This window comes from Maniola hyperantus, chromosome 4, assembly GCF_902806685.2.
Source record: "Maniola hyperantus chromosome 4, iAphHyp1.2, whole genome shotgun sequence".
In the NCBI taxonomy this organism is placed as follows: domain Eukaryota; kingdom Metazoa; phylum Arthropoda; class Insecta; order Lepidoptera; family Nymphalidae; genus Maniola; species Maniola hyperantus.
The window spans coordinates 15,389,067-15,414,324 of NC_048539.1; the positions used below are offsets into that span (position 1 = coordinate 15,389,067).

The 25,258-nt window shown below is 40.4% G+C and overlaps 2 protein-coding genes across 2 annotated transcripts; one reads left to right on the forward strand and one right to left on the reverse strand.

Moving 5' to 3' along the window:
- Positions 1–575: 575 nt before the first annotated feature.
- On the reverse strand, positions 576–24,870 carry LOC138402305 (uncharacterized). The gene is made up of 3 exons (XM_069498453.1): positions 24,684–24,870; positions 10,199–10,353; positions 576–841 (listed from the first exon to the last, which is right to left on the reverse strand). The coding sequence occupies exons 1-3, from the start codon at positions 24,827–24,829 to the stop codon at positions 576–578; spliced, it is 567 nt and encodes a 188-aa protein (XP_069354554.1). The 5' UTR covers positions 24,830–24,870.
- LOC117996836 (spermatogenesis-associated protein 21-like) lies at positions 18,392–19,499 on the forward strand. Its single transcript, XM_034984973.2, has one exon. The coding sequence runs from the start codon at positions 18,421–18,423 to the stop codon at positions 19,216–19,218; it is 798 nt and encodes a 265-aa protein (XP_034840864.2). The 5' UTR covers positions 18,392–18,420; the 3' UTR covers positions 19,219–19,499.
- Positions 24,871–25,258: the final 388 nt, after the last annotated feature.

The window sequence follows — 25,258 nt, forward strand, 5'->3', positions numbered from 1 at the left end:
AATAAAAATTAATATAAAATAAAAATATACTTAGGTAGGTAAGTATTGAATGAAAATATTTATTTTTTCCATCTGAGATAAACGTGACAATATGCCGGAAAGTCAGTCCTTTTCTGTTTGAACTCATTATGATAGGCGTTTAATTCTTAGATATCCTGCCGTGCCGCTGCCTCGCGCATCGCGTGTCGCGTTTTGTCAGTAAAGAGCAAATCTCATCCGTCATGAGATCTTGGAAATGCGTGACAAATCTCACTCTTTGATAAGCCGATACCTTGCGATACAAACAAAAGATCTTGCGTGAGCGCTGCACACAGTATAAGCAGGCGAACCCATCCTATGTGGCTATTGGGGTGCGCACTGCGCAGTGCACACACGACCAAATAAGGGTAAGCATAGACGAGTTTTGTGATTCGGAAGATGAACAATTTTTGAATATCTAGTTTCAAAAACCGGCCAAGGGCGAGACAGACTAGCGCACTGAGGGTTCCGTACTAAAATTGAAGGACAAACCAATAAACCAACAAACAAACACACTCTCGCATTTATAATTATGTGTGCTGTGATTTTAAAAAAACTTATATAAAGAAATTTAAAAAAAAAGGTTTTAGAAGTGGAAAATCTTTATTCGAGAGAATACTGGTAAAAATATTGCATTCAGAGTTTGAACTGTGAGGTGTGAAGCTATCCTTAGCAACCGTCGATTCCGCCAGACTCGGCGGCGCGGCGTGGCGCGGCGGCGCGGCGTCGCGTTGCCTCGTGGCGTGCTCGTGGCGTTCGTTGGCGCGACACGGTGCGCCAGAGCCGCGCGCCACACTCCACTCGCCGCTAGACTGTTCGGCGCCTGCGCACAAAGGGCCCATTGTATTCCTCGCCGCCCGACGCTAGAGATTAAGGTATAGGTACAATCCTACGAGGGAACCTTTTTCGAAAAATTCCTGATTCCAGAATGACATCAAACAATGAGTTTCCGTCCTTTTATTGGCACCTTATTTTTTGTGAACATTTAAATGGACCTGCCTGAGCCCAAGTTACAATAAAATCTCAACCTGTTCCGACACTGCGCCGTAGACATTTTGTATTATATTTTGTGAATGCAGTCCATTTTAAACAATGATATCTACTCATCATATTAAAAAAACCTGGTCAAGTGCTTGTTGGAATTTAGGCATTAGAACACGCATGAGGTATGGTTTTGTGGCCAAGCTAGTCTTGTTGTTAAAAACTCTGTCATAGATTTTCTCAAGAATCTTTTGTTTTGACATCGATTTTCGTTAGGTATTATACCTGTCGAGGTACCTACCTTACGATACGAGCCTCAATGAACGAACCGGAACGAGGTACCTAGCTGTACCTGGTGTTGATCAGCTTTCGTAACTTCGACATCGACCATCGCTACCTCGACATCGAATGTCGTTACCTCGACATCGACCTTCGTAACTTTGACATCGGCCATTGTTACTTTGACATCGAACGTCGTTACCTCGATATCGACCTTTGTAACCTCTACATCGAAAATCGGTACCTCGAAGTCACCTTTCGTATCCTCGTCATCGAACTGCGTTACCTCGAAGTTGACTTTCGTAACTTTGAAGTCGACATTCGTTACTTCGATATCGAACTTCTTTTAACTGCTTTAATTTACGATTATGTACATAAATGGCAGCTAAATAACTTTCAGGTTCTTCAGCATAAGTTTCGAACTTTAAATGGAGCTGGTATCTAACAACTAATAACGAAATGGATGGCCTTGTCAATTCGGGTATCGTGGCGTGAACACATACAAAATAAGTCATTGCATACAAAAGGTAGATAGGTAGGTACGTATATAAGGCCGGTAATACACTTGAGTTTTACTTGCACAGAAGCAAACTTTACGGTTAACTTCAAATGCTAGCAACTTCCATAACTATCTGTCCTTTACACATTCCTTTGAGTATGCGGTTTGGAGTTTGGAGCTTCACAGCCACACATGCCGCACATTGCATGTTAGTAAATCAAATTTTGTGCAATTTTTTTACTTGCCAGCTACAGGTATGTCATATTATGAATAGTTGGCACTTGCAATTGTATGCCATTATGCAAGTTACAGCCACAGGGATGTGTGTCTCCATCTTTGTGCAGTCTTGCCCGCCACGGGCATGCCATTTAGGAAGCAAGTATTGACACTTGCAAGGAGCTGGCAATTGGCATCCTATTGTGCAAGGTAGAAGTAGGTGTATCCCCAGCTTAAGGCAAGCTCGTCAGGCGAGTTCCACGTGAGGCGCGGGCAGACGCCCACGGAGCCGGGCGCGGTCAAACTGGTTCCCTCTCACCATCGAACCACCACCACACCACGCCACCAAACTTGTCGCTTGACCCAAACTAGCGAGAAAATCTACACACCTACAAATTAACGACATAACTTTGGTGATAAGATTTAGAAATACGACTTCGGTTTAAAGACATTTATTTCTCAATAAAGAAAGTAGACTAAGTAAGACTTAAGTATAACATATCTACTTATCTCTATTCTCTACTAACTATAGGAGTGTACACTTATACGTTTCATCTAAAGACCATCGGCAAGAAGAACTCTCGTATCAAACTTTTACCACTTGCACTTTTTGATTTAGTGGTCTTTATTTCTGCTGTGTTGGTTGTTTAAGTCGCGCAAATTGCTATTGCGTTGGAACCATGTCTCATTAACATCGAAATGATGTAATTTTGACGTATATTTAAGTAAAAAATAAATATACTATCAACTCGAAACTTCAGTCTAGTGCTGACGTCACTAAAATGGCGGCCATGCACATTAGCAATTTGCGGGACTTATACAGGAAGCAACCCAATAGTCCCTTCTGATTGATTTTATAATATGAATCATAAATAACTCAGTGATATGAACCTATGAATAGTCATTATAGTGACTTTTAAGGTACGTGTCCCTAGTCACATCAACTTCACGTTGGTGAATCAATCAATCATAATTCGTATAGATAAGTATTTATTTCTTGATCTTGAGGTAACAATGCGCACTTCATTATCTACATACTTAATTCTTTATCTACCTGCTCAGTGCTCCCAATCTCTAAATAACATCTTAGTTAGTCATAGGTGTAATAGACCACATAGTTTTAACAAAAATAGCCTTCACAGTCGGAGATGTCCTTCACACTTCTGTATCTAATCTAATCGATGCTACTTTAGGCAATAGGTATGCCGTATGTCAGATATGTCGTGTAATACGTGCATTAGGAAAATAAGTAAAGCAAAACGCACACAGGAGACCGAAGCTATAAATGTATAGCCCGGCTCGTTCCCACTAGTTCAACTGATTAGTTGAACTCGTGAGACTTTTTTTCCATAGTAATTCAACTACGTCTAAATTCTTTTAAGTCCAGTAGTTTGAGCTGTGCGTTGATAGATCAGTCAGTCAGTCAGTCACCTTTTCCTTTTATATATTTAGATACTGAAGGTCTGGCACGCGCTGGCTCTCATCTCCATTACGTTTGACGGCTCATGTGCGCAGCACAAAGTAATGTACATCGACATTTAGAAGGAGATAGCAGATTTGTAGAGCGTTCTCCCTGTCATTGAGACCGACAAAACGTCATATAGGTATGAGTGACAGCAGAGACAACGCTCTACAAAGCCGAAATGTCATTCTAAAGGCCGATGTACATTACTTTCTGCCGCGTACTGGTAAATACCTACGCGGTAGTCAAGTTACAAGTATAGGCTTTAACTATTTACACCTTTATTGATACGCTGCAGCTGTCTAGACACTGGAAATTGAAATGTGAAGGTAAACTTATAAAAGTAGTTCAGGTGAATGAAATCGTGTACAAAACCAGTCGTAAATAAAATGACCGTGATACGCTCTGCTACTGGCTAGGCGCCACCTCGCCACCTCGCCACTCGCGCTCGACTCTCGTACGATGTCGCTTGCACAACAACCACACGTCTCCATACTGCACGCCACCTACCTACCTACTTACTAGGTATATGTATATAGATGCTTTTTGCAATATGTAGCTGTACACTTTATATGCATGATCTTAAACGTGGTGTCCTGCGTGAGCGACGAATACTACGCGACGCGATGCTGTGAACGCGATGAACGCGATCAACTCAACGGCATACCGTGCTTGCGGCCATATAACTCCGGTCGCGTCGTGTCGCGTCGCGTCGCGCAGTATTCGTAGCTTATGCAGGACACCGCGTGGTTAAAGAGAGTAGGTAGCTACTAGTTACTTATTAGGTAATCTTAGAAATTGTTTCATCATCATCATCATCATCATCATCATCATGATCAATCCATTGCCGGCTCACTAGCAAGGATCTCCTCTCAGAGTGAGAAGGGTTTTGGCCATAGTCTACCACGCTGGCCAAGTTTGGATTGGCAAACTTCACACCTTTGAGAATTTATGGAGAACTCTCAGGCATGCTGGTTTTCTCACGATGTTTTTCTTCACCGTTTTTTACTTTGTAGTGGTTTTGGAAGTCGGTTTTTTAAATATTATTTTTTAAATGTGAATTGTACATTTTTAGTTCGTTTTTGACAGAGCAGTCGTTTTTTTTAATTACGACTTGTTTATCATCTTGTTAAATTAATTCCTAATTTAAATATTAACTACTCATCGTCTTATTTAAAAACTAAATAAATAAAGTAGAATTAATTTAACGATCAATAAATAAAATTATAATGGTTGCGTCAACTTTGGCTATTACGAATACAAATTAGCGATTTCTTTTTCATTTTAAAACAAAGCTTGGTTGCTTTATTATTATCATTAAAGAGATCCTATCGTTAATGAGTGAATTAATTAAATATGAGCTATTAAACAAGATACAAAGTGCGTACATAATAGGAATCAGCTAATAAAGTAGGTTATAAACTTAATAACAATAAATAAGACTAAATAATACTTAATAAAAATTACGCTTAATAAGTAATTGTTATTGTACATAATTAGGTAGGTATTAGATAGCAATGAGTAGATGACAACGCGCGAAAACTCACGTAGGCGCCTATATTCAACGAGATATGGAATCAGCATTACTGATATTGCATACACGCATAACGATATTTGTGCAAGCAATTGACTGACTATATTGTTTATTCATGAAATATACTCACACGTGCGATCAACGAACTGTGTGATATAACAGGAGCTCGATTGACGCACATGATCGTTTAGATTTATTTTCGCCTATGCGCTTATTCTTCGGTGATGGCAATTTGCATGCGAATGCAGAATATTGCCGTTTTCACTCCAAAAGAGAAGGTATACGCATAATTGGGTGCGCAATGCACGGTAAACATCTAGGAATACGCGAACTGCACCTTCTATTTATTTACTTTAGTATTTGTAACTACGATAAGCACCTATATTCAGAGATGATGCAACCACATTACCACACGGCCTCACTAATGTTCGATGATAAATATTTAATACCTAAGTATATTTATATTAAAATGGTGTTACACTAACGTCTTTATAATCAACAGAAAGTATCACTTTTATTTTCAGATTTGGCACAGTTTTGGAGACTTCAATTTATCCTTTTTGTTTTTCAGATACAGTAGGTACGCGGCCAAAAGTGATGAACATCGATCTTTAGAAGGAGATGGCAGATTTGTAGAGCACCGTCTCGGTCGTTGAGACCGACAAAACGTCATATGGGTATGAGTGACAGAGACAACGCTCTACAAAGATGAAATGTCATTCTAAAAGCCGATATTCATCACTTTCGGCCGCGAACTGTACCTGGGAAAAGTTCTGGGACTAGCTTAATTTGTTCGGAAAACTAAATTGTTTTCCATTAGGTATGTGTATTGTCTATCGGTTCGGGGTCCCAAGGTGCTGGAATGGCGACCTCGCACCGGAAGAGGCAGCGTTGGAAGATCCCCCACTAGGTGGACGGACGACATCAGACGAGTCGCAGGGAGCCGCTGGATCCAGGTGGCGCAAGATCGTGGCGTGTGGAAGTCTCTACAAGAGACCTATGTCCAGCAGTGGACGTCTATTGGACGATGATGATGATGTGTATTGTGTAGGTATGTGTGTGTAAAAAGCTGTAAAAGCCTAATGGTTAGGACGTCCGCCTCCTTATCGGAGGTCGAGGGTTCGATCCAAGGCACGTGCCTCTAATTAAGTATGCGGAAACCTACAAGCCTGAGAATTCTCCATAATCTTCTCAAAGGTGTGTGAAGTATACCAATCCGCACTTGGCCAGCGTGGTAGACTATTTCCAAAACCCTTTTCACTTGGGAGAAGATCCGTGCTCATATAGTGAGCCGAAAAAGGGTGGATCATGATGAGGTAGCAAAGCAAAGCAACTTATTATTTATTATCCTCAACGAAGTTTTATTATAATACTCAAGTAAACACCTTGAGTGTCGGAAAAACTTTGTTGGAGAAATTCGCTAATAGGGCATGTATTGTAGGTATATAGCTCGTTAAATGAGAAGAAGCTATTCCCCACTCAGGTCTTTCTCCAAATATAATACTTAACTCATATATCTTTCTTTGAAATGAATTTTCTAAGCTCATCGCCCGAGGAACACCTCCATAGATTTTGTTTCATTAAAGACGGTACCTAATTAGATAGGTAGGTACCTAATTACGTACGGAAAAATCGGCTCATGAAGTAGCTCTACTCTCATGTTCATGTAGTTTGGATTGAAAATCACGTAGGTAGGTATTATTCCGATTTCCGATATTATATCGGCGTGCATCCGTAGCCCGCAGTCCGCTGGGCGCGCTGTGATTTCGTGTTGAGTAACGGTTGCTAGCTGGCTGGGCGCCGGGGCCTGCCGCCGCCCGCGCCGGGGCCTGCCGCCGCCCGCGCCGGGGCCTGCCGCCGCCCGCGCCGCCTGCGTGTCCGCTACGGACTAGGGCCGCCACACAGATTGAAAAAGTTTTATTTTTATTTTTTATTTATTACATAGGTAAACGCTTTTGACAACGTCCCTGGCGCAATGGTAAGCGCTGGTCTTATTAGTGGGAGGTCCCGGGTTCGATTCCTTGCAGGGGTTTGGAATTTTATAATTTCTAAATTTCTGATCTGGTCTGGTGGGAGGCTTCGGCCATGGCTAGTTACCACCCTACCGGCAAAGCCGTGCCGCCAAGCGATTAAGCGTTCCGGTACGATGCCGTGTAGAAACCAAAGGGGTATGGGTTTAATAAAAACTGCCATAATACCCCTTCCAGGTTCGCCCGCTACCATCTTAGACTGCATCATCACTTACCACCAGGTGAGATTGCAATCAAGGGCTAACTTGTATCTGAATAAAAAAAAAAAAAAAAACGCTTGAACACAATCACACCTGATGGAAAGTGATGATGTGACCTAAGATGGGACGCGTTTACCTAGAAAATGCTTATTCACTCTTTGTTTTAAAGATACCCGGGTTGTAATTGGTAGGAAACACATATCGTGGAAGAGTATTCCAAACCTTAGTTCTTCATGCGTATGAGGAATGATGACGCAAAACGTTTCGTGAAAATTGAAAACACTAATCATAACTACACTAACACTAATTAGTTCATGACCACAATTTTTTTTTTTTGGGTGATGTAACCACAAATTTACGGTTTTCAGATTTTTCCCCTTATGTCTGTTATAAGACTTACCTACCTGCCAAATTTCATGGTTCTAAGTCTACGGGTACCCTGTAGCCTGTAGGTTTCTTGACAGACCGACAGACACAACAAAGTATCCTATAAGGGTTCCGTTTTTCCTTTTGAAGTACGGAACCCTAAAAACGCCAAATTAATCGTGGTATGTACCCGTAATCTACATTAAAATATGCTACTTATAATAGCCAAGGAACTGATGTGACAGCCCTATATCTCAACGCGTCCCACACGCATTTCACCACGCAGGTTGTAGGCGGTTGTTTGACACATCTTGCTCCATTTTGCTTTATTTTAACTTAAAGTAGGTACCTGTGTATTTTATTCTAAATCATCGCCAGACGCCATCAGATAATACAAGCTTTCTACATGAAGAATATATTTTAATTTTAGTTAAGTATACCTATACAAGTTAGACAAATAAACCCAATTTAAAGTGAAAAGTTGTACTTTAAACAACCTAAGTTACATGTACAACCTAAGTTATAGATAAGATTTTGGTTTTTTATCACAACTAATCTAAATAATAAAACGAAAAGGTGACTGACTGACTGATCTATCAACGCACAGCACGGTTTGGGCTGAGGCATGTAGCTGTGTGTGATAGCTGTGATAAGGGGGTCAAAATGGGGGTTCGAAACTTGTGTAGTCCACGCGGACGAAGACGCGGGCATAAGCTAGTTTTAAAATAAAAGAGTAGCTCCTTCATCTCTTTTTATTATAAATCAAGTTAGGTACTTGATAATTTGTATTAAATAATTAATTAATTAATATAGATTATTAGTAGGTACCTACATAGACAGAGGTACCCATATCATGATGAATAGTACTTATATTATGGGAATTGGAAAGCCTTGCGTCAGACAACTATTTTCCCATAATATGTAGTAGAAAGCTTAATTTGTTATGGCGAATGAGAGCCGCTATAGACTGGTCAGTGGTCACTAGACTTGGAAGGCAGCTGAGGTGCCCATAAACCGGTTGCCGCACGATGCCACGTGGATTCGCTTCTAAGCTTATTATTTTGTTTTACCAGCTGTACATAGCTTTTCTTTGGTAAATAGCTTTATTTTGATAAATTTTCTTATTGAAAAAATCGGTCAAGTGCGAGTCGGACTGGCATACGAAGGGTTCCAAATCATTTTACACGAAAAAACACTTTTTAATTTTTGATTTTCATAGCAGCCATTTCGTCGTTGTTATCGTCATCGGCAATAGAAAAGAATTAATTCTGTTGAAAATCTCTACTATTACGGTTCACAAATTATAGGCCACTGACATTAAAGTAGGTAGGTAGTAGGACTTACCCATCTATAACATTAAAGATGCAGTATTAGGTTCTGTTTCGTAAATGTTTAAGTAGGTACCTCTACCTCTAATAATTAAGTTATAAGTAGGTAGAGTTACCTACTTATAACTTAATTATTATCTTTAAGTAAAATCCCCATTCATTATATTTTCTTCCTTCATTAAAAACACATTATTGACCTCTATCTCTGTCATGTAGGTACCTACCTACCTACTTTGTCTGAAACATTTTATGAAATTTACATACTTAAAGATAAAAAACTTTAAAGGAAAATAGAGACTAAAACAATTGGAATTTGATGCCGCGCGGCGAGGGATCATTACGTTTCCCGAGAAACCCGTATCAATGCCACGATCTCAGGAGATATACGGTTGACTCAAAACTGGTCCCCATTTGGGTGACGTTTGGACGCACGTGTGCTTCACACTTATGCCTCCAATGCCTCTCTTGGGACATCAATCTTCAATTCATTTTCAACTCTATTCGTGTATTAAATAGAATTAATTTTCTTTATTAGATGTGCCAACCGTCATTATTGATACGGGATTATGGTCGAAGTACCTATCTATGGCTATAGTTTCTAACTGCCCTTTGTATTATGAAACTTATGTGGGAGAGATACATGTGTGTAGTATAATGGGTGGATGTCCTTTAGGTCGTTCTTGATCTGAGCTGCGATCATTGGTATGGCGAGCAGGCAGCGGCGTCGATGTGTCTGTGGGACTTATTAGCTCATTTTACGACCGGCGCGGCGGCCTCTTGTCTGTTCGACGAAACACACACACATGTCACATACAAACATGTACCTACTTAACTATAAAGGCATTCGAATAGGAAATGAACTAAAACATACCTAGGTACCTTTCTTGCATCTTTTATCATGAGAAATCAGATAGGACTCATTTGCTAGCACATGAACTAACTACAGCCACAGCAGTGGTTCAATACCTGACCAAGTGGTACCTTTTTTTTCGAGGGGGAAATCTTCTGAAGATACCTACCCAATCGGGTTATGTGGGATTTCTGCCCACTAAAACCCCCTCGGTAGCCCTCCTCAGCGCGTTATTGTGAGGCTCCGGGAACTCTAAAGAACGTACGCCGGTGCCTCTCTCGCGCGACGTCCGTTGGACACATCCTGGAGAAAGTGCAGCCACTCGCGACCTCGAAGACCTAGCACCAGGGACTATTAGATATACCAAGAGAACCGAGAACCTAGTGGTACCTAACTACTAATTAGTCGAACCTGTCAAAAATACCGATTACCGACCCGGACTCTGCACAACAAGGGCATGCACTGCTTTCGCAGAAACACTCCACATGCGCCTCGGCGAATATCCCTGATTGATGCGCTGCAGAATTGGGGCCTTTGAGGCTCCAACTTGCGTTAGTAGAGTCCCATACAGCAGGTCGATTCCGGAAAACCTGCATCAATCATTATTATTACAATCGCAACAATATATTGTAGCCAATACTGTAATTAGCTGACATTCTACCATAATCATGTATATACACCAACAATCATGTATAATCATGCGGCATGTTTACAGTGCGAGAAGGCTATCTTGACGCGTGGCGAAAATCGGAACTAACGTTGCCGTCAAGTGTCTCCTTTGTTCTTGTTTGCATATTCTAAGGCTTTGTTCTCCAACAGCGCCCCCCTGTCAATGTCATTAAAGTGCCAAAATAGCCTTGTCGCACTGTATTAGTAAGATCCTTGTGACCACAAAAACATCAAACAAATACCTAACTAAGAAGTAAGTAGGTATATGTAGAAATGTAAGATAATATCCACAGACAAGCTTCTCGGTAGTAGGTACAAAGTATCATGTTCCTTTTGTTTCTTTGAAAAGCTACGCCTAGGTATTCTAAAAGGATTGCTGACACGAATAGTACGTACTGTAGGTATATACTAAGTGGTACCTAGCGTTCCAAGGATACCTCGTCAGCTTGAGCAATGTGCGAGACTCATGATGCAAATATTTATATGTAACCATATAAAGAACTTTCTTTATATAGTCATTGGTGCACATACCAGAACAGCATACTGATTTGCTGAATAAGTAATTAACTATTCGACTATATACCTACCTACCTAGATTTACTTCTGTTTTGATTGAAATAAGGTGAATTAAATACCTACATAGATTTTCTCAAAACCCAATCCACCAGTTTTGATTTTTTCACTAACGTAATCTACATAATTATGTATAGGAAGGGTTTAGTATACAAAATAGGTAGATATAAGTAGTAAAAAAAATCTTTTTTATTCGAATAAACTTTTACAAGTACCTACTTAAGAATAGTCGGATGCATCTACCACTGGTTCGGAATGCCTTTCCTACCGAGAAGAACCAGCAAGAAACTCGGCGGTTGCTCTTTTCAAATATTTGATATAGGTACAAGATTATGCCACGTATAAAATAGTACCTATTTGCAGTCTTGTGCGTTGCCGGAACGAGCTGCAGGTCAAATCCACGCTCTTTTATCATTTAGATAATCTTCAATTGTGTAATATGCTTGTTTCAGGAGCATATTTTTAATAGATTTTTTAAACTTGTGCAAAGGTAAGTCCAAAATAGTTTGCGGGATTTTATTATAAAAGGTAATACCCATACCCACAAATGACTTTTGCACTTTCCTGAGGCGGAAGGTAGGAGCTGCAAGTTTGTCTCAGTTACTAGTTAGCCTATTGTACGTAGTACGTTGGTATACCTAGAACACCACGATCTTATCATTCTGTTCAGTACGAGTAAATAAATACTAAATACGCATAATGCCAATGTACCTACTTACTGCTAATTACTATTTACACCAATATTTTTATATACGAGTAAGTAGGTACCTACACTATTTTTAAATTTTTCTATGAATAAGTATAAGTAGGTAGGTCTTCTTCTTCTTCTAGTGCCTCTCCATTACTGAAGGTCAGCAGTCAGTTTTTTAAACTTCTCCCTGTCCATGGCTAGGCGGAATAGTTCTCCGACTGTTTTTATGCCAGTCAACTCCCTGATGTTACGTAGCCATGACTTCGTTCTTCTTCCCACCCCTCTTTTCCCAGCTATTTTACCCATCACGATTGTCTGCAGCAGGCGGTACCTATTGTGTCGCAAAATATGGCCCAGGTACGAGATCTTACGCTGCTTGATGGTTTTAACTAACTCGATCTTTTTCTGCATCCGGGCAAGAACCTCAGCGTTGGATACTTTAGCCGTCCAGCTTATGTGAAGCATCCTGCGATACGTCCAGGTGGGTACATATTAAGTAGGTAGGTACCTACTTAATATGTACCCATATAGTGAAAACTTACAGCTAATTGGAAAAGTAAATAGATAAGAACAGAAGAAAATTAAAGCTGATGACAAGTTTCACAAATGGAATTTATATAAGACTAGCTTATGCTCGCGACTACGTCCGCGTAGACTACATAAATTTCAAACACCTATTTCACCCCCTTAGGAGTTGAATTTTCAAAAATCAATTCTTCAAAAATCGGGATAATTTGAACAAATGTGATATAGGTCATTATGATCTTCACAAATTGAAGTTTTTTATTACATGTATTTAATAGTTGTTAATACTTTAGGAAAGAAAATCTTTTTCTTAAAATTAAAGCATTTTCGCGATTTGTCACTTGCTTTCCCCTTAATTTTTAAGAACCTATTTATAGGTAGGTATATTATGTATGTTATCATGTACCTAATCCCTGTATATATTTTTCACATAGCTACTTATAGGAGACTGACCAGACTGTATAATTTTATTAAGTATACTTAAAAGGTCGGATCGCACTTTATAATAAAACCAAAGGGTTGATTTATGTATGTAACCGGTTTAGATTTATAATAACAGCTTTATCCTTTACTGTTCTCAGAATAATCTACCTAAGTAATAATAGAAAATATTGTATCATGTTTTCATGTTTATTAACTACGCACTAATTAATATACTTGTCTAAAAGCCTCAATAGCTCAACCGGTAAAGGAGTGGACTGAAAACAGAAAGGTCGACGGTTCAAACCCCGCCCGTTGCACTATGGTCGTACTACCTACTCCTAGCACAAGCCTGACGCTTAGTTAGAGAGGAAAGGGGAATATTAGTCATTTCACATGGCTTTTATTCTTTAAAAAAAAAAAAAACTGTGCTTACGTGGTATTTACGTACCTACTTGAGCGGTGATAGCCTAGTGGATAAAACGTCGGCCTCCTTTGGTCGGGGGTTCGATACTAGGCACGATTTTTTTTATTTTTTAAGTATAAAGAATACTAGCCAAGTTATAATCCCCCCTGCCCCTCCCCTCCAATTAAGCGTATAGCTTGTGCTAGGAGTAGGTACCTACGACAATAGTGCAACGGGTGGTATTTGAACCGGCGACCTTTCGGTTTTCAGTCCACTCCTTTAACCGTTGAGCTATCGAGGCTCATATATTAGGTATGTGCTCGGTGGCTAGCATTCACTGTTAGACACTGAGTTAACGAATTACCCAGGTCTTCAACCATGCAAAAAATCGCGTTGCTCCGTTGGTGATTGAAGGACAAATCAACAAACAAACACGTCTTATGCGTAGTGAATAGTGATAATTATCTCCTCTCGCGAGTAGGTATGTATTCTAGGTAAATAGCTTGCTCCTTTACGTCAGCCCATGGTGGTGTGATCACTGATCATAGCAAAAACTCCTACTCGGCATGGAATGTTTTTCAAATGCCATGATGTCATGGTGGATTAAATTACTGAGTGCTACGACCTTGCTTGTCACTTGCATGTAAGTACTTATACATGATTGATATTAATAACTATAATAATTATGTAGGTAGGTCCTAGATTAGATCCAATCCAATCCAATCCATCAGCCTGTTTGCGTCCACTGCTGGACATAGGCCTTTCCAAGAGCACGCCACCAAACAGGTCCTCAGCCTTCCTCATCCACCCGCTCCCCACCACCTTACCGTAATCGGGAATAGCAGGGCTGCCGGGAACTGGGGGCCTTTGTCTGTTGGCGCTGCTCGTTAGAAGTAATGCCCATACTGACCACGCTGGGCAGGCGGGTTGGTCAGCGCAGGGCTGTAGGCCATTTCGCACCAGTGACGCTTTTTTGTAACCTAGATTAGATACAACTCGTTTATTCTACAGTTCTACTCTTAGTTCTACTAGTACTATAATGACATGGAAACAAAATAAACCTAGACGAATTAAGACTAGGGATTGCAATCCCGCAGCTCACTCAATCCCGCGGGATTGATATGCGGGATTGATCAATCCCGCGCGGGATCCGCGGGATCCCGCATATTTGAAATTATTCACAGTAGTTCAACTTTTTGCCCCGTTTGTATGTAAGATAAAGTATTAATTTTTTGATCTTATAGGGCTATAAGATCGAAAAATTAATACTTTATCTTATTTAAAATTATGTTATAAAATCGAATTGAAACTACAGGTTTTTGTTTCAAAAATCAAGTATTATTAATTAAACATGTCTTACATTATATACGTATTATAACGCCACAGACCCGGCAACGTCGTGCTCGAGCCACTCGCTTTCTTACGCAAAACTTCACGAATGTTTTAGCGGTAAATTTAAATTTGCGGGATCCGCGGATCCGCGTTTTGAAGGTGCGGGATCCAGCAGATTAATAAGTGGAGCGGGATCCCGCGGGAATGCCGAATCCCGTTTTGCGGGATTGCAATCCCTAATTAAGACATACCTACCTGCTAGAATCTAGATTCTAGATGAATGCGTGAATAAACCTCAATAGCTCAACCGGTAAAGGAGTGGACTGAAAACCGAAAGGTCGACGGTTAAAACCCCGCCCGTTGCACTATTGTCGTACCTACTCCTAGCACAAGCTTGACGCTTAGTTGGAGAGGAAAGGGGAATATTAGTCATTTAACATGGCTAATATTCTTTTAAAACAAAAAAAATAAAAAAAATAAAAAAATAAACGCGTGGATTTAGATATTTGAAAATCCCTGGGAACTCTTTGATCTTAGGGTGAAATCTATAGAGGACACTCTGACTTTGCTTAGACTTAAGACAAGTTAAAACGAGACAAATGTATATCTCCCACATCAATCTGTCTCGTTTTAACTCAATCTTAAGTCTGAGCAAAGTCAAAGTGCGCTCTATAGATCTCACCCTTAGAGTTTATAAGATAAAACGACCTTTTCCCGGCCCATATCCGTGAACGGATGGTCCGGGTAAAGGTAGCAGACGAAGGTATCTATACTAAGGCCATTACGAACGTGCGAACAAATCATTACGATCGAGGGTTGTGAGAATGCTGCAGAAGTCGTTATCGATAAAGGGATGCGCCGTTCGGACGCAGGTAGGCTAAAAGTATGAGCGCTTTTTATAACCTGTAATCAACTATCGACAAATCCTTTTGTTGCTGTTACACACAACACCAGAGCATTGTGTTCCAGTTCCATAAGGTATATAAGTGCGAGCGAGAGTCCGATAAAAAATGATTTATGATCCAGTTCGTAATGGCCCTAACATAGCAAATATTATGTAGATAAAACACACTTTCCCATTTGTAAGAACACGACGATTTATTTTCTAAAATTATCAGTGTCAGAGGCGTCTTTACCTATGGTGCAGGGCGTGCGGCGCACACGGGCGCCGGGTCTAAGGGGGCGCCGAGCGCCCTCTAATGCGACACCTCCAAAGATGCGTCGATGCCGGCGCACTCAAAGACCCTGCGCTCGTGTTATGGCCGACGCCGTCATCATTTAAAATTGCACCATTTGCATCCGAATTTCCCTTTGAAAATATAACTGTTAGTATTACATCTTACATAGGTAGATACCTACCTACCTACTTTAAAATAACAATTAATACTTAATTCATTTTAAATAGGTAATTTATTTATGATAGGAGGTGTTAAAGATTATAAATTATAATATTATATCTACTTACCTACTGTTGGGAAGCGTCCAATGTATTCCGCAACGTCAACGGGCTGAAGCCAACATTAGTACCTACCTGTACCTACCTATCTACTTACGCTAATGTAGGGCCAAGGGCATGCTGACTCTGTCAACAATTACATCACCTTAGAAATCGTCTATTAGGTATTAATAGCTTAGCTGGGTGCAGTAAAAGTCGTCATCCCAATTTTTAGGGTTCCGTACCTCAAAAGGAAAAACGGAACCCTTATAGGATCACTTTGTTGTCACTTGTCTGTCTGTCTGTCAAGAAACCTACAGGGTACTTCCCAGTTGCCGTTGACTTAGAATCATGAAATTTGGCAGGTAGGTAGGTCTTATAGGAGACATTCGGGAAAAAATCTGAAAACCGTGAATTTGTGGTTACACCACATTAAAAAAAATTAAATTGTGGTCATGATATAATTAGTATTTTCAATTTTAGAAGTAAGATACCTAACTAAATCAAGTGGGGTATCATATGAAAGGTCTTCACCTTTACATTCTAAAACAGATTTTTATTTATTTTTATGCATCATAGTTTTTGAATTATCGTGCATAATTTCAAAAAAATATAAGAAACCCTCAGTGCGCGAGTGTGAGTCGCACTTGGCCGGTTTTTTCATAAAAAATGGCTGATTCTGTACCTACAGCAGGAAAATTGTTATTTTCCTATCAGAATGACTTGCATTAGTCACACATAAGACGGTAAGAAATACCTACCTACCTATATTTATATACCTACTTGTACTTACCTAGTTTCTGATGTTTCTACCTATTATTAATTTATTTATCCTTATTACCTAGTAAGTATCTATCTACGTATCTACTACATTTTGTAATTAGGTAGGTAGGTAGGTACCTACCAACATATTCTTATTTAATTATTAGCGCTTTTTTAATTTAAAACACGTGGACATTATTATGAATGTTATAAAATGTGCGCAAGGGGAGCTCAGTCGCCGTTTTCATGGTCGGCGGACGCGAGGCGGCGAGGCAGGCATGGCAGGCGGCCGTCGTCGCGCATAAAAAATAAACAACTTTCCTCGAAACGGCGATGGCGCTAAGATGCTGTTCCAATCCAAAATGTCATAACTGCGTTTAAACCGTGGGCGAGTTAAACTCTTTCGTGCATGCGAAAGACCAGGCCGAAATAACTTGTTGATGTTCGTTGCGGCGATGAGGGCGAGCGCGGGTGTGCGCGCGGGGGAGCGCGCGGCGAGGGAACTAGCGCCGCTGAGCGACGGCCTGTCTACGCCGGCGAGTCGGCGACACCCTGTCTGCCGCGGACGGCGACGTTGCCGCTCGGTGCGCATTCTTGTCCGCCCGCGCCCCTTCCTCGCGTCCCACAACCTCATGAACCGCCCGCGCTCACGCAGCGGCAACCTCGCATGAAAACTTGTTTCGTAAACGGATGTGGCAGCGACCGAGGCAGGGCAATCGTTCTCTCTTGTTCATTCTTTTACCATCATACGTGTAGAAACGAGATAGCGATGGTGGCGCTACGTGCTATCGGCTCCCACTTGCGGCATTTTTTCACGCCGAGAATGAGGCGAGATTAATGCCTAAAGTCTCGTTCACAAACATGATTTTCTTTAAATTACTTAAAACTGATTTGTTCTGTTTTAATAAACTGTTTAGTTCAGTTTCATCTTCTTGAAAAGTGAAAGAACTAAATAAAGTATTATAAGTATACCTACTACACCACAAATCTACTTAAGTACCTACCTAATAGGTACCTGTTATCTTAAAATATGTGATTGATTACCACATTATGTGGATATTGCCGAATGTCGAGTTCGGAAAACTTTTGATCACACTATTACTCTCACTCAAACGAGCTCTGTAATTTATCGACATACCTAAGTAGGACCTACCTAATCTGAAAAAAAATGATGAAAAACAATCCAGTCAAGTGTGATTTGTGTAAATCGCTTATTTCTTGCTAAAGTATTACTTACCTAAATGTTTATTCACTCTGAATGTGTTCATACCTAATTTTAATATTCGGAATCGAACACCGAATAGGTATTCAAACCGAAACAGAAATTCGGTTCATGAAATGTATATTCGGTCTATGAACTGTTTTTTCCTGAATTAGGTACCTACCTACCTATTCGGCAGTAAAACTAATAAAAAGTTCAGCAAATGTAACCGAATTTCAGTATTACCGAATGCGCAACGTTTATATTTCGGTCTATTCTTAGTCTTATTAATTATACTTAGGTACCTAGGTACGTCGGTAATTACGAATTAATTTTTAAGATTTACATTGAGTCTATTTGATATCCATACTTCCATACTAATATTATAAATGCGAAAGTGTGTCTGTCTGTTAGTCTTTCACGGTCCATCCGTTCAACCAATTTTGACGAAATTTGGTACAGCGATAGCTTGCATCCCGGGGAAGGACATAGGTTACTTTTTATCCCGAAAAATCAAAGAGATCCCATGGGGTTTTTAAAAACCTAAATCCACGCGGACGAAGTCGCGGGCATCATCAAATTAAATTAAAATTATTGGTGTGACCGGATCCTAATGGATATACGCGGCTCGCGTCGCGCGCTCATGTCGGAGCGGTATGCGCTGCCAACATCCCGCCGCTCGACTCGACCGACTCGCCGCGCGGCAGTCAGTTCGGCGCCGACACCCATCCCGCGCAGACGTCCGCACACCATGGCCGCAGCAACCCCGCACTCGGCCCCCGCTCCCTCCGAGCGCCGCTCTGAGTCCCGTGCCGGATCCCGCCGCATCTTCCCACCGCAATTCAAACTCCAAGTTCTCGACGCCTACAGACGCGACACTCAATGTCGAGGGAATCAACGCGCCACAGCCAGAAAGTTTGGAATTCATCGCCGCCAAATCCAGAAGTGGCTACAAGCTGAACCGGCTCTCCGCGCGGCGCTGCTGAGGCGAGCGCCGCAGCCGGCCCCGTCGCCTCCGCCTTACTCCGTCGGCTCCCCGGAGAGCGCTCGGTTCCCGTCACCCCCGCCGGCGCCAGCCAACTTACCCACGACGGTCGCAGTGCCCACGCCATTACCAGCGCCGATCCCAGTGTTACCGCCTACAACGGAGCCCATAGACTTATCGATGCGACGCCTGTCGGCCGCCCCAGTGTCCGTGCTGTCGTACGCGCCGTCGAGCGTTCCCGAGCAGCCCCAGCCGCGCAAGCCTTTCAAGCTGTTCAGGCCGTACCTGCTGGACGAGGACGAGAAGCGGCCGTCGCTGGCGTCGCTGCCGGTGTCGCACGGCGTGCACGTGTCCGCGTTCGTGCCTGTGCAGAGCGCGGCGGGCTGCTCGCTGGCTGCGTGCTCCGCGCCGCGCTGGTGCCCGCCCGCGCCGTCGTTCTCGGCCCCGCTGAGATGAGAAGACGCCGCTGGGGCCGTTCCCCCGTTCTGTGATCTAGTCGTCGACGCCCGCCTGGCGCCGCCCGGGGCGTAGCCCTCCAACACCGTGCCTTAACGTACACGTCGCCATAGTGCATTATGCCGTCATTAGGAAATGACGATCTATTTTTGAGTATAACTAATTGTAAGAATAAGAATGTATTTTTATATGTGGGGTTTATAAACCGTACCTACATTTATGCAGATTATAATGATATAACAATTATTATTATTATATTAATAAAGAGAGTTGTTTACTAAGCTTTGTTTTCCTCGCGCCGCTCCCCGTGTCGACTGTGGGGACGGGGAGCAGGTAGCGCCGGCGCCAACCGCCTCCCCCTACCTGTTTTAATCCCTATTGTGTTGCGCTACAATGACGACCTTCATTCAAGCACTCAATTGTAAAGAAATACCTAAATAGTGGACGTTACATAATAATATAGACGTTACTATTTATTACTTTAAATGAAAATTAAATAAAACTAAGAATGAAGGTACCTATGATTGTAACATATCGTTAATTAAATTCAAGAGAAGTGCAATGAATTCGAAATTATTGATCTTACTGCACTGAGAAGAAGAAAGAAGATTGATATAGTATTAATATGTACCTACTAATTATTATGTATGATAAAAATATTGATACTTAATCCAAAATTAGATATTCAGGGACAATCATTATCAAAAACTTTTTCATTCCTTTTTTTTGGCATTTTAGTAAAAAATATTATACAAGAACCTGTAGAAGTCATTACTACCTACTTATGGAATAAATAAATTAATACAATTATTTTTTCTATTTAATTATCACAGTGTAGGAGAATACCTATCATCCGAACTGGCTATTATATTATAATTAAGTATAAATGTTATATTCTGTGCTTACTTATGCTACCTATACACTTTTAAAAACCGGTCAAGTACATGTCAGGCTCGCGCAACGAGGGTTCTGTACCACAGTCGTATTTATTCGACATTTTGCACGATAATTCAAAAACTAAGGGTTATTCCCGTTGAGTCACACCCCCGTGTGTAACACTGACACAAGGTGCCTAAAATTTCAAAACATTCCCGTTGAGTAACACTGTTACACAACGGGAATTAATTTGAACTTGTTGGCACCTTGTGTCACACCTACATAAATACATATTATTGCGCGTGTATCAAGTATTAACTGATTGTGCACTTTTCCGGGATGTTATTTATTTATAAATACAAGATGGCGGACATGAATTTTTTTACAAAAAATTGACATGGGTGTCGTTTTTAGGGTTTTCGAGGGTGCTGAATTTGATGATGACATTTATTCTGAAATCCAAGATGGCGGACATGATTTTTTTTACAAAAAATTGACATGGGTGTCGTTTTCAGGGTTTTAGAGGGTGCTGAATTTGATGATGACATTTATTCTGAAATCCAAGATGGCCGACATGGATTTTTTACAAAAAATTGACATGGGTGTCGATCTCAGGGTTTTCAAGGGTGCTGAATTGGATGATGACATTTATTTTGAAATCCAAGATGGCCGACATGGATTTTTTTCAAAAAATAGACATGGGTGTCGTTTTCAGGGTTTTCGAGGGTGCTGAATTTGATGATGACATTTATTCTGAAATCCAAGATGGCGGACATGTTTTTTTTTACAAAAAATAGACATGGGTGTCGTTTTCAGGGTTTTCGAGGGTGCTGAATTTGATGATGACATTTATTCTGAAATCCAAGATGGCCGACATGGATTTTTTACAAAAAATTGACATGGGTGTCGTTTTCAGGGTTTTCGAGGGTGCTGAATTTGATGATGACATTTATTCTGAAATCCAAGATGGCGGACATGATTTTTTTTACAAAAAGTAGACATGGGTGTCGTTTTCAGGGTTGGATTTAAAATTAAATGTCATCATCAAACTCAGCACCCTGGAAAACCCTGAAAACGACACCCATGTCTATTTTTAAAAAAAAATCCATTTCGGCCATCTTGGATTTCAAAATAAATGTCATCATCCAATTCAGCACCCTCAAAAACCTTGAAAACGACACCCATGTCTATTTTTTGTAAAAAATCTATGTTGGCCATCTTGGATTTCAAAATAAATGTCACCATCAAATTCAACACCCTCGAAAACCCTGAAAACGACACCCATGTCTATTTTTTGTAAGAAATCCATTGTGGCCATCTTGGATTTGAAAATAAATGGTTCATCAAATTCAGCACGCTCAAAAACCCTAAAACGACACCCATGTCTATTTTTTGTAAAAAATCCATGTCGGCCATCTTGGATTTCAAAATAAATGTCACCATCGAATTCAGCACCCTCGAAAACCCTGAAAACGACACCCATGTCTATTTTTTGTAAAAAATCCATGTCGGCCATCTTGGATTTCAAAATAAATGTCATCATCAAATTCAGCACCCTCGAAAACCCTGAAAACGACACCCATGTCTATTTTTTGTAAAAAATCCATGTCGGCTATCTTGGATTTAAAAATAAATGTCATCATCACATTCAGCACCCTCAAAAACCCTAAAACGACACCCATGTCTATTTTTTGTAAAAAATCCATGTCGGCCATCTTGGATTTCAAAATAAATGTCACCATCGAATTCAGCACCCTCGAAAACCCTGAAAACGACACCCATGTCTATTTTTTGTAAAAAAATCCATGTCGGCCATCTTGGATTTCAGAATAAATGTCATCATCAAATTCAGCACCCTCGAAAACCCTGAAAACGACACCCATGTCAATTTTTGTAAAAAAAATCATGTCCGCCATCTTGGATTTCAGAATAAATGTCATCATCAAATTCAGCACCCTCGAAAACCCTGAAAACGACACCCATGTCTATTTTTTGTAAAAAATCCATGTCGGCCATCTTGGATTTCAAAATAAATGTCATCATCAAATTCAGCACCCTCGAAAACCCTGAAAACGACACCCATGTCTATTTTTTGTAAAAAATCCATGTCGGCTATCTTGGATTTAAAAATAAATGTCATCATCACATTCAGCACCCTCAAAAACCCTGAAAACGACACCCATGTCAATTTTTTGTAAAAAAAATCATGTCCGCCATCTTGGATTTCAGAATAAATGTCATCATCAAATTCAGCACCCTCGAAAACCCTGAAAACGACACCCATGTCTATTTTTTGTAAAAAAATCCATGTCGGCCGTCTTGGATTTCAGAATAAATGTCATCATCAAATTCAGCACCCTCGAATACCCTGAAAACGACACCCATGTTAATTTTTTGTAAAAAAAATCATGTCCGCCATCTTGGATTTCAGAATAAATGTCATCATCAAATTCAGCACCCTCGAAAACCCTGAAAACGACACCCATGTCAATTTTTTGTAAAAAAAATCATGTCCGCCATCTTGGATTTCAGAATAAATGTCATCATCAAATTCAGCACCCTCGAAAACCCTGAAAACGACACCCATGTCTATTTTTTGTAAAAAATCCATGTCGGCCATCTTGGATTTCAAAATAAATGTCATCATCAAATTCAGCACCCTCGAAAACCCTGAAAACGACACCCATGTCTATTTTTTGTAAAAAATCCATGTCGGCTATCTTGGATTTAAAAATAAATGTCATCATCACATTCAGCACCCTCAAAAACCCTGAAAACGACACCCATGTCAATTTTTTGTAAAAAAAATCATGTCCGCCATCTTGGATTTCAGAATAAATGTCATCATCAAATTCAGCACCCTCGAAAACCCTGAAAACGACACCCATGTCTATTTTTTGTAAAAAAATCCATGTCGGCCGTCTTGGATTTCAGAATAAATGTCATCATCAAATTCAGCACCCTCGAATACCCTGAAAACGACACCCATGTTAATTTTTTGTAAAAAAAATCATGTCCGCCATCTTGGATTTCAGAATAAATGTCATCATCAAATTCAGCACCCTCGAAAACCCTGAAAACGACACCCATGTCAATTTTTTGTAAAAAAAAATCATGTCCGCCATCTTGGATTTCAGAATAAATGTCATCATCAAATTCAGCACCCTCGAAAACCCTGAAAACGACACCCATGTCTATTTTTTGTAAAAAATCCATGTCGGCCATCTTGGATTTCAAAATAAATGTCATCATCCAATTCAGCACCCTCGAAAACCCTGAAAACGACACCCATGTCTATTTTTTGTAAAAAAAATCCATGTCGGCCATCTTGGATTTCAGAATAAATGTCATCATCAAATTCAGCACCCTCGAAAACCCTGAAAACGACACCCATGTCAATTTTTGTAAAAAAATCATGTCCGCCATCTTGGATTTCAGTATAAATGTCATCATCAAATTCAGCACCCTCTAAAACCCTGAAAACGACACCCATGTCAATTTTTTGTAAAAAAAATCATGTCCGCCATCTTGGATTTCAGAATAAATGTCATCATCAAATTCAGCACCCTCGAAAACCCTAAAAACGACACCCATGTCAATTTTTTGTAAAAAAAATTCATGTCCGCCATCTTGTATTTATAAATAAATAACATCCCGGAAAAGTGCACAATCAGTTAGTACTTGATACACGCGCAATAATATGTATTTATGTAGGTGTGACACAAGGTGCCAACAAGTTCAAATTAATTCCCGTTGTGTAACAGTGTTACTCAACGGGAATGTTTTGAAATTTTAGGCACCTTGTGTCACAGTGTTACACACGGGGGTGTGACTCAACGGGAATAACCCAAAAACCCCCCGATGCATAAAAATAAATAAAAATCTGTTTTAGAATCCACAGATAAAGACCTTTCATATGATACCCCACTTGATATAGTTACCTATCTAACTTCGAAAATTGAAAATACTTTCATGACCACAATTAATTTTTTTTTGTGTTAAAAAATTCACAGTTTTCAGATTTTTCCCCGAATGTCTGCTATAAGACCTACATACCTACCAAATTTCATGATTCTAGGTCAACGGGAAGTACCCTGTAGGTTTCTTGACAGACCGACAGACTGACAGACAACAAAGTGACCCTATAAGGGTTCCGTTTTCCTTTTGAGGTACGGAACCCTAAAAATCATAAAATTCTATATTACACTTATTATAAGTAGGTACTTACCTCGTAGGTAGGTACTTATCTACTCAGTAGGTACCTACCTAACCGTCACTTGAATTGACGCGCTAGAATGACGCTTGCATACAAATTGAAAATCCATCCGTTACAAAGGCGTACGCACTTCGATTGGGAATTGCGTGTCACCACGCAGCACAATAGGTAATTCAAGTAAAATTCGAGTTATTCCGTTCTAATACCAAAAATTAATACCACTGGTATTTGTTTGAACTCATATTCATCGTTGCTTATTTGTAAGAAACATTCATCATTCTTAAACACTTTTGAGGAAGATCAATCTTTTGCATAAGGTTAGCTGACTTAACACACACAGAAACCACGCATAAAGCTACAAGTAGGTACCTACTTAGCACACCGCAGCGCAGCGCACCACACCTTAGCGCACCGCAGCACACCGCACGCCACCACATCACACCGCACCGCACCGCAGCGCACCTCACCGCACTGGAGCTCATCACACCGCACCGCGCACCACATTGCAGCGCACCGCATCGCACCGCACCTGATAGCACACCGCACAGCACCGCACCACAGCACACTCGACAGTGTGTGTCTAATCACGAACGATGAAGTATTGTAAATAAACTACCTTATTACAAACTAGATGGCGCTGCTTGAATTGACATTACTCGTTGGGCACTCGTCGATTTTTACACTGTTATCTACTAGTTCATAGTTGCAACTTTTTTATTCATTAGAACCAACGAATCACACTGTTACTCGATCTCGATGGTAAGAAAAAATCCTAAAGAGTCACATTTATTTATTTACTTGGGTGTGAGGCTGATACATATAAGTTATAACCAATTAATTTATTAATTCTTGCCCTATCTTCTCATAGCAATTTAAAATAGGTACCTAGGTAAATTATATAATTAATTAATAATACATATTATCTATTGTATTATGTATATATAATTT